Below are 19172 nucleotides of genomic sequence, written 5' to 3'. Positions count from 1 at the left end.
TATATATATATATGATACAGAGAAATTTATGGGGGTATATATTTTCATATATATATATATATATTATGATTTCTTTAATAGTTTTTCCCCATTTTTATTACATTTATGTTACTATCTAAATCTTCGATATTATTATTTTGTCATTTTTCATTGTGGGGGGCCACGTGCCCAGGTGCCCCCCACCCCGGATCCGCTAGTGGTTCCAATCTTAATGTAATTACTGATCCTTTCTCTGTACCTCTACTGCGGATATAACACTTCCTGTCGTGTATTACACAAGTAAATAGCTTTCAGCTGACGGTACATAGGTATATATGTATATAGAATTATGTTTATCTGTCTGACCTCCCCAAAATATTTCTCCCAACAACAGCCTGATACAGTGTTATATATCAGAGCGTGCACATAAAAGGGTATATGTGAGCGGTAAAGTTACAGAATTAATTTGGCTTCTGCTAAGTAAAGGACTGTAAGTCGAAAGGCCTTGCAGCACTCCATTGTTTCTCTTTCCTTCGTGGATTTTGTCTTTATTTTTGTATTCATCACGTTCTATATTTTCGTGATTCAGTTAGACATGTATAAATATATATATATATATATATATATATATATATATATATATATATATATATATATATATATATAGATGGTTACATACATATATATATATATATATATATATATATATATATATATATATATATATATATATATATATACACACACACACACACACACACACACACACGCCAACCATTCACAATCGTCATCTATAAATTCCACTAGTTTGCGCAGTCTGTGAGCTAAATCACGTCCATTAGATTCTAGTCGGTTGGTGGGGCGTTCCGTAAGAAAGGAACACTCGATCGATTGCATTTACGACTGTCGTCCTTAATTTAAACAAAGTCAACGGGAAAGACAACCGGCTACGGAGAGAAAGTAGAGAAAGCTACAACCTCCCTCAATGGCGGTAAGAAGAACACTGATACGTCACGGGGTTGAGATCAGGTCGCTGGCCGCTTCCCATCTCATCTCCGCGTCAGGATGCCAGATGCCACCAATTCCTTGCATAAACTGTTCATGTTTTTATTTTTATCGGTTTCCAGCTGGCGCCAGAAGGTTTATCCTAATGTTAAGTCCTTTTTCGTTATATCTCCTAAGTTAGAAAATATGTATTTTATTTTTCATAACGTTGTGATTTTGTTGGACGTTGGCCTCAATGTATACAGTGTTGCCATACAGTGTAGCCATTGTCACAAAAATAAAGGTTTTTTGAAATGGTATCTTCGTCTGTTTGCCTTATTCCGTGTGGTGAAGAATTATTCCTTCTTTTTCGGATGGAAATAATGTTTTGGTATACGTTTAAGAAGGCAAGTCAATATTTGGAGAGGTTTCTTCCCACCCCATTTTTCTTCAAAAAAAAAAAATACATTAGTGATAGTACGAGTACTTGGCGTTGCATCATTCTGAGATTCCTTCCTTACGTGATATTTTCCTATTTTAACCACAGACGTATAGTGAAGATAATAATAATAATAATAATAATAATAATAATAATAATAATAATAATAATAATAATAATAATGTTGAAGAAATCCACAGTGGTTTAAGTGTAAATATATATTAGAAATATACATACAAAAAATATATGTACAAACGAGAGCTTTCGAGAACTTGGTCGATTCTCCTTCTCAATTTGAGTGAGAATTGAGAATCGAGCAGGTTCTCGAAAGCTCTCGTTCGTATATATATTTCTAATATATATTTACACTTACACCAATGCAGATTTCTTCACCATTTTAGTGACTGAGATTTTTATGAATAATAATAATATTATAATAATTTTATGAATAATAATAATAACTTACTTGTGAATTAATCTCTAACTTCCACTGAGAAAATCCAGGACTCAAATAAAAGGTCATGGCCTTACAACCTGACTCACACGGGTGCACCTCATGGGACGAACTGCAGGTCCTTTGCAGCGTCCTTTCGGCCCCTAGCTGCAACCCCTTTCATTCCTTTTACTGTACCTCTGTTCATATTCTCTTTCTTCTTACTTTCCACCCTCTCCTAACAACTGTTTTACAGTGCAACTGCTTTGAGGTTTTCCTCCTGTTACACCTTTCAAACTTTTTTACTCCCAATTTCCCTTTCAGCACTGAATGATCTCATAGGTCCCAGCGCTTGGCCTTTGACTTAATTTCTATATTGTATCCTATTCTCTCAGACCTACCTCTGGGTAAAACCCGCTGTTTTGCAAAATGTGTAGCATGCCCAGATAATGCCTCGGGCACAGAATATGTACTTGGGTTCCAACTTTATTTATGACTCGTGTGGGTCAGTTGGTAGCGCCTTTGCCCCTCACTTGAGAGCCCTGGATGTGAGTTACGAATTTAATGATAATAAGATGATATTTTGGGATTTATTTTGGATGGAATCACAAATTGTATGCAGGTTGTGAAAGTGGAACTGACTGACTGTCTTGAAAGGAAAGCTCCGATAGATTCGGTAAAAGGAACAATTGTCCTTCTCTAGAAAGGAAAATTTAGCAGAAATGAACTTGAGAATTACAAAGGAATAGTGCCTCTAGTACCTCTTGGTATTCTCTCAAAAGACGCAGAGAAGCAGCCTCCTACATGAGGAAGTCTGACAGATGATTAAAGCTTTGGTAGGAGAAGAACAGTGTGTGAATTCAGGCCATTTCAGAGTGAAAGCATACATGAACCTCTCATGCCCTTGAAGTGTTAAACCCGAGAATCTCCTTGCAGGTGGGACTGGCTAGTACCAGCCAAGGACGCTGGATGGGACCACCAGGAGCCACACAGGAGGCCGTGGGCGTAGGAGGAGGAGGAGGAGGGGGCGCCGGTAAAACCCACCAATGCCCTTACTGCCCCTACAGCACTCTGTACACGACCCACCTGCAGAATCACGTGCGGATCCATACTGGAGAGAAGCCCTTCGTCTGTCCTCACTGTTCCCGGAGCTTCTCCCAAAAGGGGACCCTTCGGTCGCACATATTCACCCACTCCAGAAGGCCGCCCATTCGCTGACTCTGACGCGCTGTTCTGTGAGCAAGAGCCCGTGCTAGTGTGATGGCATCCCAAGCATAAACAGCAACAGCAACCAATCTCAGTCATAAACAACAACAACCAGTCTCAGTCAGAAGCAACAATAGCAACAATACTCTTCGTTCTGTGGAGGAAGGGGTTTCCACAATCTGTCGGGTCCTACGTGAAAATTAATGTCCTCGTTCAAAACGGGATTGTGGTTGTTGATTAAAGATCGAGCGGTGATTCTGTTGAAATTTATGGATTCTAAGAAGAATTTTGACTCTGAGAGGACGTAGTGTCTTGAAACAGCAACACTAGATCGTGAATATGATATGTCTGGAAATCATTTAAAATCCTTTCAGTTAAGCCAGTGTTAAAAACATGTTAGAAAAGCCATTTTGTTTAGATATACTCCTTTTATATGACTACTTTAAATATCTGAATTGACAGTAATATTTAGTTTTGAAGCCAGACTACTAAACAACAAGTTGAGTTTTCTGTACAGCGCATCATCAAGGCCACCGTAAACAGATCTATCTTTTGGTGGTCTCGGTATAATGCTGTATGAGCCGCGGCCCATGAAACTCAGCCGGCCGTGGTGGCCTGTGTTGTTGCGTTGCCAGAAGCACGATTACGGCTAACTTTAACCTTAGATAAAATAAAAGCTACTGAGGCTAGAGAGCTCCAATTTGGTATGTTTGATGATTGGAGGGTGGATGGTCAACATACCAATTTGCAGCCCTCTAGCATCAGTAGTTTATAAGATTGAGGGCGGAGAGAAAAAGTGCGAACGGACAGACAAAGCCGGCACACTACTTTTCTTTTCAGAAAACTAAAAATGTCCAGAGTGTTATTCTTATAAAGAAGAGGAGCAAAAATGTATTTGAATTTTAAATTGGAAAGAAAATTCAAACAATGGTGTATTCATTGTGTTGAAATGTTTTTCAAGTATCCCATTTTTTTTTTTAAGTTTTGAGTTTTCCAGTCAGAGTGTCTCGGTTTTTGATTATCTATAATATATCAAAATTTCAGCTGTCAGCTTTCTCACATTTTCCATCTAAATTTCCTCAAAAGAATTGCAAATTAGAAGCTCTGAATAATATCAAAATCTTTGAGGCCTATTTTCTCAAACTGGAGAAAAAATGGCTTGCACCAGTTCGTCAAACTATGGACGTATGTGAATCAATAAGCTTTGTTTTTATATAATTATGGGTATGATTACGAGGCGGTCTTATCACAGTTGATAAGAAAAGCAGCGTCGTAAGATTCCTTTGAACTAGATAATTATTAGTGAAAGAATGATACCTGTAATAATTAGGAAAGGTAATTTTAAACTAGTTTTGGGCAGTCTTGAAAAATGACACGTCGTTTTTGTCCAATAATGATAAATTTAATGCATATAATAACTAAATTATAACAGTAGGCCTAATGAAACTTTGTTTAAATTTAGTGCTGTTTTTCACTGAGCCGACCGAGAATGAACACCAGCACTCTTTCACTTGTGTACAAATTTAGAGCATAACTGCACTGACGTCACGCTATTCCTCTAGGAACATCGAGTAATGATTCTCGTTCGGAAGTAGGGACTCAATGCTGTGTAAGTCAAGTGTGAATTTGTAAGCGGAACTTCGATGTAAATTACAATCTATATTCCCTCAAGTGTCAATTAAAATAAAAAATATTTCACTGACGTTGGCTGTTAATTGTGCAAAATCTCTTAGAATAACAGTAATGAAGAAATTCTGTTTTGGAATGCCGCGAAAATTGTATTGTTTCTCGCGTCCTTAGATTATCCTTAGGCCTTCAGATGTACATACATACATATATACATACACAGACACGCTCTCTCTCTCTCTCTCTCTCTCTCTCTCTCTCTCTCTCTCTCTCTCTCTCTCTCTCTATATATATATATATATATATATATATATATATATATGTGTGTGTGTGTGTGTGTGTGTGTGTATGTATGTATGTATGTATCTTAGCCAGTATGGATTAACAGAAACATAAATGCATGGAGTAGAAACTTATATTTCATTGTATTTGCATTTCTGATCACAAAAAGAAGTATAACTGAGTAGGTCTTGTATGTGTGTGTATGTGAATGAATTCTTGTGAATTAAAATAAGCATACGATCTCCAGAATCTATAAAAAGTATTTAACTGATAAGAATTTTTTTACACTGAAATTGCCATAGTGTATCCTACAGTATATCTGAGAAGTATAAAATTAACTTCGATTTATGGAAACTTATCTGATATTTCTTTAATGCAGTTTATTTTTTAATTTTTCTATCTCTTTTTTTCTGTTATGGTCTGCTTTGATGCCTTGGGAATAATAATAATAATAATAATAATAATAATAATAATAATAATAATAATAATAATAATAATTAATAAATAAAATCGTACATACAAACTGTGACATTGCTGTAAAAATCTACGGAGTCCACTACCCACATTTAACTTACTTGAACGCTTATGCTGAGGCGCCGTTTTAAAGACAAACCTTCGGAAACCCCGAACTACATTCTTTCACAATGCAACTTATGTACGTACTCTCACATCGGGATCGAACCCAGGTCTTTCCACTGAAAGGCAAGGGCGCTACGATCTGAACCACATAGGTCATATATGTATGTGTGTATATACATATATATATTTTTTATATATATAAATAATGTGTAATAATATATATAAGGTTTTCTCCGCAGAATGACCAGGCGAATGTTTATCAGTATATAAAATATGAATTGTTTGTGTATGTGCGTGTATTGGTACGTAACCGAATACTGTTGTATTAGCAATGATGGGAACAAAATATTTATTATGATAGTTATTACACAGTTTAAGAATAAGTGGAAGTATTGTATTAGAATTCAGTTTATTTTCAAAGAGCAAATACTGTAGCTGACCACCTCAAAACATTTTTCTTAAGTTTTTTTATTTTTTTATAAGATCTTACAATGGCCAATTTGGTTTACAACTTTGGGTTTTGGCAAATCAATAGTTTTACTCTCTCTAATAATAATAATAATAATAATAATAATAATAATAATAATAATAATAATAAAAGTCTATTCTGCATCACTGTAACCAGAAGTTTCTTCGGCGCAACTGAGTTTTCTGTACAGTGTACAATGCCGTATGAAACTCTCATCCACGACCCATGAAACTCTTAGCCGTGGTCCATGAAACTTTCAGCCACTGCCCGGTAGTGGTGTGTGTTGTTGGCACCTATAGCGGTGCCAAACGCACGATCACGGCTAACTTTAGCCTTAAATAAAATAAAAACTGCTGAGGCTGGAGGGCTGCAATTTGGTGTGCTTGATGATTGGAGGGTGGATGATCAATATACAAATTTGCAGCCCTCTAGCCTCAGTAGATTTTAATATCTGAGGGCGGACAGGAAATTTTTTTTTTTTTCAGAAAGCTAATGAGTAAAAATACACAGTTATGCATATAATCAATTCTGTATTCATCATTTTTGTGTTTTGATGAATGCAGACTTGCTCGTATAAATAACTGGATTTTTAATAATAATAATAATAATAATATAATAATAATAATAATAATAATAGTAATAATAGCTCTTGAAATAATGTTAGAAAAACACTCTCAAAATCCCAACCAATATATAACGGATCCGAGCTACGTTGATGTTTCATAAATCTCGGAATATAAATCTCGCGGATCTGTTCAGCAAAAAATAAAAAAATAAAATTTTTTTTAAACACGCTTTTATTAAAATGCACCAAAAAGAGAAAAATAAATTTTTTGAGACACACCAGGATTTTCTTACAGTTAATCATGTCTACAAAAATAAAAGCGTGGAAGGAAATGCCACAAGAAAAGAAATATATTTTTTTATTTTATTTCTTGCAGCTTTCCTTCCATGTTTGGCGCCCACGCTTTTATTTTTGTAGACGCGTTTAATTGCAAGAAAACCTTGGTGTGTCTCAAAACTTTATTTTTCACTTTTTAGTGCATTTTAATAAAAGCGTGTTTTTAAAAAAATTTGTTTTTTATTTTATACTTTTTAGTTTTGACAGAAATTGTAGCCGATTTATTATCGTAGCCAGCGAAATTGATATCCTGTGGAGCCAAAGAAGGTTTGAAAAATCCGTAGAGTTATTTACAGAGTCAAAGACGTTGTGAAAAATCCGAAGCTTCTCTTACAAATCCTGAGGTACTGGGAGAGGTCACTATAGGGTCGCTAGAGGTCACTGGTGACCTGTTGATCATGTAGGATTGTATTGTCACCGGCATTGAGTAACCATGCACAATTTCAAGTCCATCAGACGAAAGGAACAGGTCGAAAATTGAGTTACAAGATTTGACCAAGACAAATTAACAAAGACAAAAAAACAAGATAAATAAAAGCGCATAAAAAATATATTTCCGATGAAAAGACAAATCAAGACGAGAAATACCAGGGCTCAGAACATGTGGGACGAGCTGACCTTTGATTGTCGAAATCGAATGAATGACAAAATAAAAAAAAGTGCAAGACTGACAGTTATTGTCATATACGTTTGTCACAATAAAAGCTTAAAGAACGGTGGACTACGATGACAAAGTATTATTTGCTGGACTGTGTATAAACCTAAAAGAATGATGGATCTGAATGAATGAAATTTCTGGAGACGTGCCGTTCACTCGTCACCCAAACGATGACAGATTGACGGATGAAAGAGGAGGAGCTAAATGAATGATTTGTGCACCCGCCATGGCCACACTGAACTGTTGAATTCTGATCGAGGAACACTTCCATCTCCCCCACAGGTGGCGGGGCCTGACATCGGCGACCAAGGATTCTGGAGAGAGGGGAGCGACCTGAGGCCTCCTGCCGCAACCGCCCCGGAGCCGACGCCGGCAGCGCCACCTAGGCCTAACATTTGCAATGCCATCGGCGGCCTGAAGACGTACGAGTGCCCCTTCTGCCCCTACAGGACGATCTACTCCAGCCACTGTCAGAACCACGTCCGCACGCACACGGGAGAGCAGCCCTTCGTCTGCTCGCACTGCTCGCGGCGTTTTGCGCAGAAGGGCAGTCTCCGGAGGCACGTGTTCCTCAGGCACCAGGTGAAACAGCTGTGAAAAGACGCCGCTGAGGAAATGGACCAGGGGGGACATTCTGCATAGATCTCGTGAGTAAAATAGAGGTGGGGGTTTTGTCTTATTTTTCTCGTTTGGAATAGAATTGAGTATTCAGTTTACAACGGAGGTCAAGCGCTGGGACCTATGATGCCATTCAACGATGAAAGGAAAATTGAGAGGAAAAGATTACAAAGGTGTAACAGGAGGAAAACCTCGCGGAAGCACAATGAAACAACTGTTCTCGTATACCAGAGGCTAGCTTCGGATATGGCGCATAAATGGCCGTCATTGTTGTTGCCGTTAAGACATGTGAAAAACTCGAAACTTAATCTTCTGTTTATATTTGGTGGAAACGAAAATAAAAACCAAACGTTCCCTCTGATGAAGAAAAACTGGCAAAATTATGAGTGACAAACATTAATTTTTTCGTTTGGTACTGAAAATCAAGTTTCCACATCGCAACCGGCTCCTGAAAAGTAGTACAAGAATAAATGGGAATCAGTGGATGTAAATTCTGGGTTAATGGAATGGAATGGAATATAGAGCTTAGGCCAAAGGCCAAGCACTGGGACCTATGAGGTCATTCAGCGCTGGACGGGAAATTGAAAGTATGTAGAAAGGTGTAACAGGAGGAAACCCTATAGCAGTTGCACTATGAAATAATTGTTAGAGAGGGTGGATAGCAAGATGGGAGAAAGAGAATGTGAATGGAGGTACAGTGAAAGAAATGAAAGGGGTTGCAGCTAGGGGCCGAAGGGACGCTGCAAGGAACCTTTGGTAATGCCTACAGTGCACCCCATGAGGTTCGCTGACGGCACTAACCCCCTACGGGGAATTTGTAGTAGCCTGTAGTCTTCAGTGTCGTCTTATCAAGCTAACACAATCATTTTACTCAAACAGTTTGTTATGAGTTTTGAGGATGCTGGCAGAGCCGTTGAACTGTGTGTTGAGGCGTCTGACGGATTAAAAATGAATAGTAAAAGTAATCTCTCTCTCTCTCTCTCTCTCTCTCTCTCTCTCTCTCTCTCTCTCTCTCTCTCTCTCTCTCTCTCTCGTGGTTTTTTTTATCACAACTTGTGGAAGGAGAAACAGGTTATAAATGTGAAAGTCTCTCTCTCTCTCTCTCTCTCTCTCTCGTGGTTTTTTTATCACGACTTGAGGAAGGAGAAACAGATTATAAATGTGAAAGTCTCTCTCTCTCACACACACACACACACACACACACACACACACACACACACACACACACACACACACACACACACACACACACACACACGTGGGATTTTATCACAATTTATGGAAGGAGAAACATTGTAAATCTGAGTATCTCTCTCTCTCTCTCTCTCTGTTAAATGACCCTCTATGAAAGAGTTAGAAATCACGTTTTGAATTATGAACTAGTTAGCCAATCATGTCCAGATGAAATCCTACTACGTGACATTCACTGACCTGTCCGTCTTATCAGTCAGTAATTGTTTTATATTTATGTAACATTATTTTACTTTTACGTTTCAACTCCCGTGGGAGTGGGATAGTGCTGTCAGTGCACCTCATACGGTTCACTGTAGGCACTACTAAAGGCTCTTTGCAGCGTCCCTTCGGCACCCTAGCTGCAGCCCGTTTTATTCCTTTCACTGTACTTTCGTTCGTATTCTCTTTCTTCCATCTTACTTTTCGTCCTGACCGCTTTTGGCTATAGTCTGGAAAGACATCTTCAAGATTAAGAATCTTGAAGGTGTCGTAGAAAGTAAAGGCGAAACCAGTTAGGATATATACTTAGTGTTATATTGTTCTGTTTGGTACATTATATATAATTATGTGTGTTTGTGTGTGCGTGTGTGTGTGTGTATATACATGTACACATGTAGGGATGAGCTCACGTATGAGAAGCATTACTTACTACACTGAAAACACTATAGAAAAAGCGACAAACAGGAACGTCCTGGTGAGTATATTCAAGCTACAATGATCAAGAAATATTTTAAAATACCAAAACCAAAAATTGCTGTTGTAAATGTAGAACTGGAATTCTGATCGAAGTAAACAGAAAAAAAATCTTCTCTACAGGTAGACATGGATACTAGTACCTACCCAGAGGGACCCATACCCCCCTGGACTGGAGGAGGAGGAGGAGAAGAATTAACGATGGCCCAACCAGGAACCCCTCACCACCACCATCATCCTCCTCTGACGGGAGCGAACTCGGCAGGGGCGGTCGGCAAGCTGCACGCATGCGCCTATTGTCCCTACAGGACGCCATACACGACGCACCTTCAGGCTCACGTCCGCATCCACACGGGCGAGAAGCCCTTCGCTTGTCCCCACTGCCCCGTCCGATTCGCGCAGAAGAGTACGCTGAAGGTCCACCTGTTGACGCACACCGGGGAGAAGCCCTTTGCGTGTCCCCAGTGCCCCTACAGAGCCTCCAGGAGCGAGACGCTCAGGTCTCACTTGTGGGCCAAGCATAGGGAACTGGTGGGCTCTCGGCAGAAGAAAGTCTGAGGAAGTCTAAGCTCATAAAGTCCAAAAGACAATAATTATTATTATTACGAGCTTGTTGGCCTACGCTGCGCGCGCTGGATCTTGGTGCTGCTGTCTCCCCTACCCTCCCCATACCCCCACCCGGGTCGGACAAACAGGTCTGCAGGAGGAGGGTGGATGTCTCCCCTACCCTCCCAGCCCTCCTACCTACCCCGGATCACCAGGGGTGGACAAACAGGTTTGTAGGGGGAGGGTAGATGTCTCCCCTACCATCCCATTCCCCTACCTACCCTTCCCCCACCCGAGGCGGACAAACAGGTTTGCAGGGGAGGAGCGTGGATGTCTCCCCTTCCTTCCCATTCCCCTACCTACCCTACCCTCACCCGGGGCGGACATACTGGTTTACAGGGGGTGGGTGACTGTGTCATGTCTCCCCTACTATCACCCGGAGGGCAAACAAGATCCACACAGATATTATTATTACAGGATTATTCAGAAGATGAAGCCTATTCATATGGAACAAGCCCACCAAAGGGGCCACTGACTTGAAATTCAAGCTTCCAAAGAATATGGTCCAAGAACCCGCCACGGGAAAGTCTTAGAGAGCCTATCCTGGAGTCTTTGTTTACGAGTCTAAGAGGTTTTATCGTGAAAGTCTATTTTAAGTCGAATAAACCCAAGCATTCGAAAGTGTCGGTGAATCTGAAAGGCTTATGTTTAGGAAATCTATTAGGCCTAGGTTCGGGAACATCTTCGACCAGTGATGAGAAAACTCGAGAGGCCTAGGTAAGCCTATATTCAGTATTTGCAAGATATTAAACAATGAAAGAGAAGTTTATGTCCACGGAATGTTTTGCGAATCATGATCGTGGTTGGAATGTGGTTGTAAATACCAAGCGTAATTAATAACTATAAGAATAGTTAACACTATTTGCACAAAATATGCAGAGAAATCGAGTCGTATTTTGCAATTAAGTACTAAAAACTGTTACCCACGAAATCATTGTAATGTAGAAGATTCATGTTTGTGGAACTCGAAGAGAACGGAGCTTGTTAAAGGCACTGAGGATGGAGAAATGATAGTAATTATGCGATAAAATAAAAAGGAAGACATTACTGTAAGTGAGGAAACGCTGGGTTGAAAGCGAAAGTTACCCTGAGGTCAGAAAAAAAAAATTCTTTATCAAAATCACGACTTGACGAATTTCTGCGTTTTGTGCTATTCTGTGCAGCTGGTCAGTTCAGTTTACCGGAAATATTTTTAATCTGATTTTGAAAGTTTCTCAAAGCATCTTACTGAACAAGAGGAATATGTTATTATAGCACGGAGGTGAATATATGGTGTAAATGAAGTAACGTTTTAAGATTTGTATTGTGGATGACTATGTTCTGTAATGTATGCGTGTGAAGGAGAGAGCCTGCTTCTTACAACGAAGAGGCAGACTTTGTGAGAGAGAGAGAGAGAGAGAGAGAGAGAGAGAGAGAGAGAGAGAGAGAGAGAGAGAATATGTGCTGAAACGGAAATTGACAGCAAGAAGGTTAAAAAAGTGTAACAGGAGGAAGAAAGAGGATATGAACAGAGGTACAGTAAAAGGAATGACATAGGTTGCAGCTAGGGGCCGAAGGGACGCTGCAAAGAACCTTAAGTAAAGCCTACAGTGCGCCGCATGAGGTGTGCACTGACGGCTCTACCCCCTAGAGAGAGAGAGAGAGAGAGAGAGAGAGAGAGAGAGAGAGAGAGAGAGAGAGAGAGAGAGAGAGAGAGAGAGAGAGAGCATGCTTAACAGGATTATACCTATTAGACTGTTCCATCGAATGTATCATAAGAAAAAAGATCCCTTATCTCAAGTAGGACCTCTTCTCCAGGAAACGCTGGCGACAGAAGGCTTCTCTGAGGGAGCAGCAACAAACTGGACCCACACTGGCGGAAGAATACCGGTGACTGGCAGTGGCGGTTCTCAGGCAAACACCAGTCTCATCCACCAGTGCCGTTTCTGCCCTTACAGGAGCGCCGTCAGGACGAACTGGGTCAACCACATGCGCACGCACACAGGAGAGAGGCCCTTCGCGTGCCCCTGGTGTCCAGTGAGGTTCACGCAGAAGGTGAGCCTCGTGGGGCACATGCGCACTCACACAGGAGAGAAACCCTACTCCTGCCCCCACTGCGACTTCCGGACGGCCAAGAAGGGAAACTTGAAGCCTCACATTCTGTACAAACACAGCAAACTGTAAGGCGTCGACTGCTTGTTTTATTTTATTTTTTTCAATTGAAATTTTTAGAATCAGCTTTGTATATGTTTGGTATGTAATTCCTACCAGCCTTGTTTAGATGTTTTCCCGTTTTTAACATTTCCAAAATGTACGTAGAAGAAGCACTTGTGCTGCAGCTGATTTCCTTTTCTTTGTGTGTGTGTGTGTGTGTGTGTGTGTGTGTGTGTGTAACTGGTAAGATGTGACGCTTCCTCGAGATCACAAGCAAACGATCACATTATTGTGGTCTTTTGAATTGTAAAGGTGAGATACTTTTGCAGAAATGTTGAAGAATGGGTCTTTTTGTCTGTTAAATTTAGCGGACATTGCCAAAGGCAGCATCATGTGACACTTATGTTATATAAATATCCCAAGGAGATATGCTAAGCTTGTTTTTTAACCACTGACAACCACTGTATGTACATATATGCAATTATAGATGCAAATATGGAATATTTTGTTTTATTTTCATTACTTTAGTTGGTTACGTGTGTAGGAAGGGAACTTCACATCTATGTCAGCTTTTCAAATGTTTGGACCCTCTGAGGAAAGTTTTTTCAAAATTTTGAAGAGAAGTCTTGCCCCAAGACCCATCAGTGTTTCAGGTTACGAAAATCTATGCCAAGTCCCGTTCTTATTTGTTACAAAAATGTGAACCAAGCAGTCCCCCCATCCCCCCAAAATGTAAGTTGATTTTATGCCTAGAAGATTAAAATGGTATACAATCCTATACTGTCCTAAGCTGGCGTCCCAGAGAATAATTTCTGTGATTCATACGAGTTTTGTTCTTCTAAGCAGTCTTTGCTAACAACTGTCAAACTTGCCAAGCCTAGTTAGGGGTATAGTACTTTTATTTTAAGTCTCTCTCTCTCTCTCTCTCTCTCTCTCTCTCTCTCTCTCTCTCTCTCTCTCTCTCTCTCTCTCTCTCTCTCTCCCCGATGTTTTCCCTAACAGTGGAATTTACGGTTTTTGAATCATGGAATAAAAATTTTAGTTTAGAAAAAGAAAGACGAACCAAGTTTTCTGAAGTCGACCCTTTGGCTGCGGTCGCCATTGAATGAAGGCTTCCCATCTTTCACGGGCACTGAGTGATAATGAGTCTATGCAAGAATAATGTTTGAATCATTCAAGACGTATCTATCCAATGACAACCACTGTATATCACAGGAGAAGTTATTCAAGAAAGTTGTAGTTAAACTATAACTGACGAAGGTAAGGGACCCGCTGGAATGGACCGAGGGAGGGCCTTCGAAAATTAACCAGGATGGTGATGGTAAAGACTTGTGGGTTGTAGTCATAAGTTTCTGTAGATCGCTGTAATTGCCCTGTCAATATCTGTAGACGTGTAATCTTAGTGTGCATTTGTGTGTTGGTGACACTGGGGAAGAGTAGCCTATCATTCATTTCTGATGGAGAAGATAAATATATACTTCAGAGGGTAAGAAATAAAAGTAGTTATCTTTAGAAATGTGTTCCTAAACATTCAAACTTAATTCAAGAATTGTCTTCCGATTTGTAACTGTCAATAATTCAACTTTCAAATTTGTAGGAGTGAAAGAAGCCACTCTTATGAAGTGTCTCCTTTTTACCATCAAGCATTGATATTTTAGTAATGTTTCTAATTCAGAATAATCACCGACGCTTGAGCAGCTGCTCGTCAAAACTGCCGCCCACTTAGATTAATCGTGATTTTGAGAGCAACTGCTCTCGTGAATTCCTTGCTAGATAAGATTAGGCGTCAGATTCTCGGTAGTGACTCCCTTACTAGGACAGCTGTTAGGGGGAAATATGAGATGTAAAGTATATTAAAAAGCTATTTTGTGATCTGACACTGATACCTGTGACAAGTTATGAGAACCCGAATAAGGAAAGCGTCCTCTGCAGATAGACGACGTCGTCCGGAGAGGACCAGGAGGAGGTGGTTGTGGTGGTGGTGGTGGTGTGGGTGGTGGCGAAGGTTCTCCCTTCCACCACCAGATGGCCGCTTCCCAAGTCAAGCTGCACCAGTGCACCTACTGCTCTTACTCGACGGGGAACTATTCCCACCTGCTCCGTCACGTCCGCACGCACACGGGCGAGAAGCCCTTCGCCTGCCCCGAATGCCCCTTCCGCGCCACGCAGAAGGACAACCTGAAGAGACACATGAGGGTCCACACCGGGGAGAAGCCCTTCGCCTGCTCGCAGTGCTCCGTCCAGTACGCTGACATGCACGGTCTCAAGTACCACATGTGGAGTCACCATAGGTAATCAAACACAAAAAAGGTATTTATTTACTCCGCTTGTTGGTTCTGTTTTCTTCTCTTTTGCGTCGATGCTCTTTTGTCCTTTTTTAATTAGATTTTTATTTTTTTAATTTTCTTTCTTTTTGTTTTTCTTAGTTCGATCAATCCTAAACCCCTTTTTAGTTTGCAGAGAAATTTCATTGGGCCACCAATTCTCGTATTATACATACATTATATATATATATATATATATATATATATATATATATATATATATATATATATATATATATATATATATATATTTATATATATTCTTTCTGTCAATTTCATTATTTATGTAATAGATTTTTTATTTTTTCCCATTTTTATATTTCATTTATTTTATCATTATCTAAATCTTCAGTATTATCATTTTGTAATTGTTTTTCATTGGGGGGCACGTGCCCAGGTGCCCCCGCCCCCATCCCGGATCCGCTATTGGTTGACTATGCTAGAAGACGCTATAAAGATTCTGCACTTTCACCAGCAGTATCCAAGCTGCCTATAAGTTAAGAAATCCTGACAATAGTAATTTTAGAAATGGTATAAATACATAGTTATACTGATCGAAAAAATTGATTCCCATAAAACTGACATCTGAAGTTCAGTTGACGATTCATCCTCATTAGGCCAGTGGGTCTGCCCCCCTACTTCCTCTCTCCTTGTACTTCACCTTTATAGCAGCCTAGTCCATACCTTTCTTCTATTACCCCCCCACCCCCTCCTCACATCGCCCTACCCCTCCTCTGCCCAGACAGGGATTGTTTACAGTAACCGGCGATATTGCTACCTAGTCTATACTTCTATCTGAGGCTCGAATTCTAAAGTAACTTTTTTGTTGGCAAAATCAGTTATTAGGAAATTATTTAGTTAATTTTAGTTTTCTGTAAAAGAAAACTATTGTGCCGGCTTTGTCTGTCCGTCCGCACTTTATTCTGTCCGCACTTTTCCTGTCCGCCATCAGATCTTAAAAACTACTCAGGCTAGAGGGCTGCAAATTGGTACGTTGATCATTCACCCTCCAATCATCAAACATACCAAATTGCAGCCCTCTAGCCTCCTCAGTAGTTTTTATTCTATTCAAGGTTAAAGTTAGCCATAATCGTGCATCTGGCAGTGATATAGGAAAGGCCACCACCGGGCCGTGGTTAAAGTTTCATGGGCCCCCGCTCATACAGGATTATACCGAGACCACCGAAAGATAGATCTTTTCGGTGGCCTTGATTATGCGCCGTACAGAAAACTCGATTTACTTGTTATGATAATGGTCCAACCAAAGAAATGATGAGACATTCTGCAAAGAAAATCTTCTCAAACCGTTCAACCTGAAACGGAACCCGATAAATATTATTTTGATACAATCCTTTGATTTGTTTACGGATCGGGGAGAAAGGGGATCACTGTTAACTAAAGAGGGCTTTTGGTATGATGAGAGAGAGAGAGAGAGAGAGAGAGAGAGAGAGAGAGAGAGAGAGAGAGAGGTTACTCTGCTTTGAACTGTGAAAACTATTCCATGCTAGAAAAAAAGGAGTGCTCAGTTAATCCGCTGATGTGATAATCATCACGGCGTGATAAACTTTCTCAAAGGCAGGAATAACAGTTTGAGGCAGGACTATATTTTGACAAAAACTGTAGTCGCATAACGGGAGACTTCATCTGACCCAGCTGTAAAGTCACAAGAGGTAGAGACTAGAGAGCGCCTTGAGCCTTGTCAGTCATCTCTGATCTTGACTGAAATCCGTGGAGAGTTTTATAACGATGAAGCCGAAGGTTCCCCCAAGAAGGGAATAAGAGGGGTTTTGAGGAGGGGGGGTGGGTGGGTGGGCGTCCTTTGGGAAAGCCAAGAAGGAGGAAGGGGGTGTGCTCTTAAAATAACATTAGTACAGTCAACGAAAACTGAATCACAGATGTTTGTTTACCTTCCATAAGAATGCAGGCCCCACATTCAATAAGACTTCAGATGACATTACATTCTGTTGATTTCCACGCATTTCTTTGGCATAAGATATATCATCCAACAGTCTTTAAAGGAATATTATGAATGGAGTGTGATCGGTGTCAGGGCAATACAAATGACCGGAACATATCGCCATGGACCCAAGTATCCGAGAGGACTGTGGGTTTGGTGAAGAAGAGAGGTACCAGAAGGAGAAGCGTGTTAGACGGGATAACTTGTGTGCACACCATGAGCAGTAATGCTTTTGTGAGCCCCATTAGCTGTAGTAGTTTGAAGAACCGCACCCAGAACGTAAGCGAATACAGAAGAGGAAAACTAACTTTTAAGTTGAATACGGGTTAAAAAAAAAAAAGGAAAAAAAAAACCATTGATATTTCAGCTCAGTTTTGTATGTAGTAAAAATAGTAAAAGATTTTTTTTGGATGAAAGTTGAATAATCAATTAAATTTGGTTATGAAATTCAAAAAAAAAAAAACTTACAGCAGAGCTACAGAGCCTGATGCAAGCAGCACTGGGTGACAATGAGACCCGATAAATAAATAAAAAAAAACGAAAATTTCAACACTGAAGGAGAGCTGAGTATCCGTAAATGACGTAATTAAAATAGCATAATATTAAAAAATTACAATGTAGATAACAATAATTTTGTAAAAAAAATCAAGATTTATAAGAAAATCATTGTTATGAAAATGTTGATCACTAAGAAGAAATAACATTTGCAAATCTTATACCCACTATCTCATTGTATGTGTATTTCGTAAATGAATAATTTCAGAAGTGTCTTGCAAGTTTGTGAATTCGCCTAGGGACCAGAAATATGCGATCTGTTTTACATCTTTTTGCTAAGCATTCACTAGCTTAAAGTGCTAAACTCCTGTTGCCAATCTATATATCTATCTGTCTATACTAATCAATAGGAAAAGTAGAACGGTCTATCGTTTCCTTACATAACCGGATGTTCCAGAATCACATCTTTGTTATTTTCTTAACCTTCTGTGAAAAGAATCACCTACTTTGTTCCGGATTTTTCCACTGTATAGGGAGAGTTCCTCAGCCCATACCAGAATTCTCTGTCCTACTCTGTGTTTCCTGTACCGTGTGAGAAGATAAATACATGAACGAGAACTAACCAGCGTCTATTCAAAAATATTCCTGATAGTGGTCTGATCATGTGTGGAAACGGTGATGTTACTGAATCTTATCTTTCTAAGAAACATTACTAAAATGTCCTCAGTGTAGGTGTGAAGTAACGAAGCTAAGTCTCTGACAATCGTCCCCCGGCAGGTAGCAGCGGACTCCCAGCAGTTCTGGAGGCCCGGGAGACGCGGCCCCATCCCGTCTGCGCAGGCGCAGCGCTTGCAGGGCAAGACGCACCTCTGCCCCCACTGCTCCTACTCGACCGTCGTCAAGTCCAACCTGATCAGGCACGCCCGCATCCACACGGGCGAGAAGCCCTTCTGCTGCCCCCACTGCGCTTACCAGACCAACATGGGCGACAACCTGAAGCGCCACGCCCTGGTCCACACCGGGGAGAGGCCCTTCGCTTGCCCCTACTGCCCCTACAGGGCCATTCAGAAGGTGCATCTCACGTCGCACCTCAGGTCGCACGGCGAGGGGATGGGGAGCTTTGAGGAGGTCTAGGGGACTTAGGGGGACTTCTTAGGAGGCTTCTCGCTCTCTTTTGTGTGATTATCTCTTTTGTATGTTGTGCTTTCGTGATGTACAATGAAAATAATGAACTCCTTTGAACTTGGAAAATAAGGAAAAACGTGTTAAAAGTTTGATTTAAGCATGAAAACAACCTTCAGTGAAATGAATGAGCCAATTAAAGATATGTAAACTGTCGTAACTTAAAGAGGCTGCGATCAGATGTCAGATTTATTTTCTTTTCATTTGAAAGATGATGATGATGCTGACCCCGTTACTGTGAACTCACTCCTACAATTAGGCTAGTAGTCAAGTGTTTTAAATCACTTCGAAAACCTTACTGCCTTTATTTTTTTACACTGCAGGAGGCGTCACAAGAAAACTGAGAGGTACGGTACAGTCATTTTTCCTCCCTGG

The 19172-nt window shown here is 40.3% G+C and overlaps 1 protein-coding gene across 6 annotated transcripts in view; it reads left to right on the top strand.

The window, feature by feature from the left end:
* LOC136845056 (longitudinals lacking protein, isoforms H/M/V-like) overlaps window positions 1–19172 on the top strand; it is a 252234-nt gene that overhangs the window by 219572 nt on the left and 13490 nt on the right. The window contains exons 6-7 of one of the 6 annotated variants that reach the window (XR_010855053.1): window positions 7839–8203; window positions 12504–13336. The exons of 3 other annotated variants lie outside the window; for them this stretch is intronic. Coding sequence is in view for 1 of the 3 variants with exons in the window: in XM_067114839.1 (XP_066970940.1) it covers window positions 12504–12869 (366 nt within the window). In the remaining 2 variants the exon portion in view is untranslated. Of the gene's footprint in view, window positions 1–7838; window positions 8204–10223; window positions 11376–12503; window positions 13337–19172 lie in introns of those variants that run through there. 2 more of the 6 variants (XR_010855054.1, XM_067114839.1) reach the window with 2 other exon arrangements.

This window comes from Macrobrachium rosenbergii, chromosome 13, assembly GCF_040412425.1.
Source record: "Macrobrachium rosenbergii isolate ZJJX-2024 chromosome 13, ASM4041242v1, whole genome shotgun sequence".
Lineage (NCBI taxonomy): Eukaryota > Metazoa > Arthropoda > Malacostraca > Decapoda > Palaemonidae > Macrobrachium > Macrobrachium rosenbergii.
The sequence above is the reverse complement of the archived record's forward strand: the minus strand, read 5'-3'. Positions and strand labels throughout refer to the sequence as shown.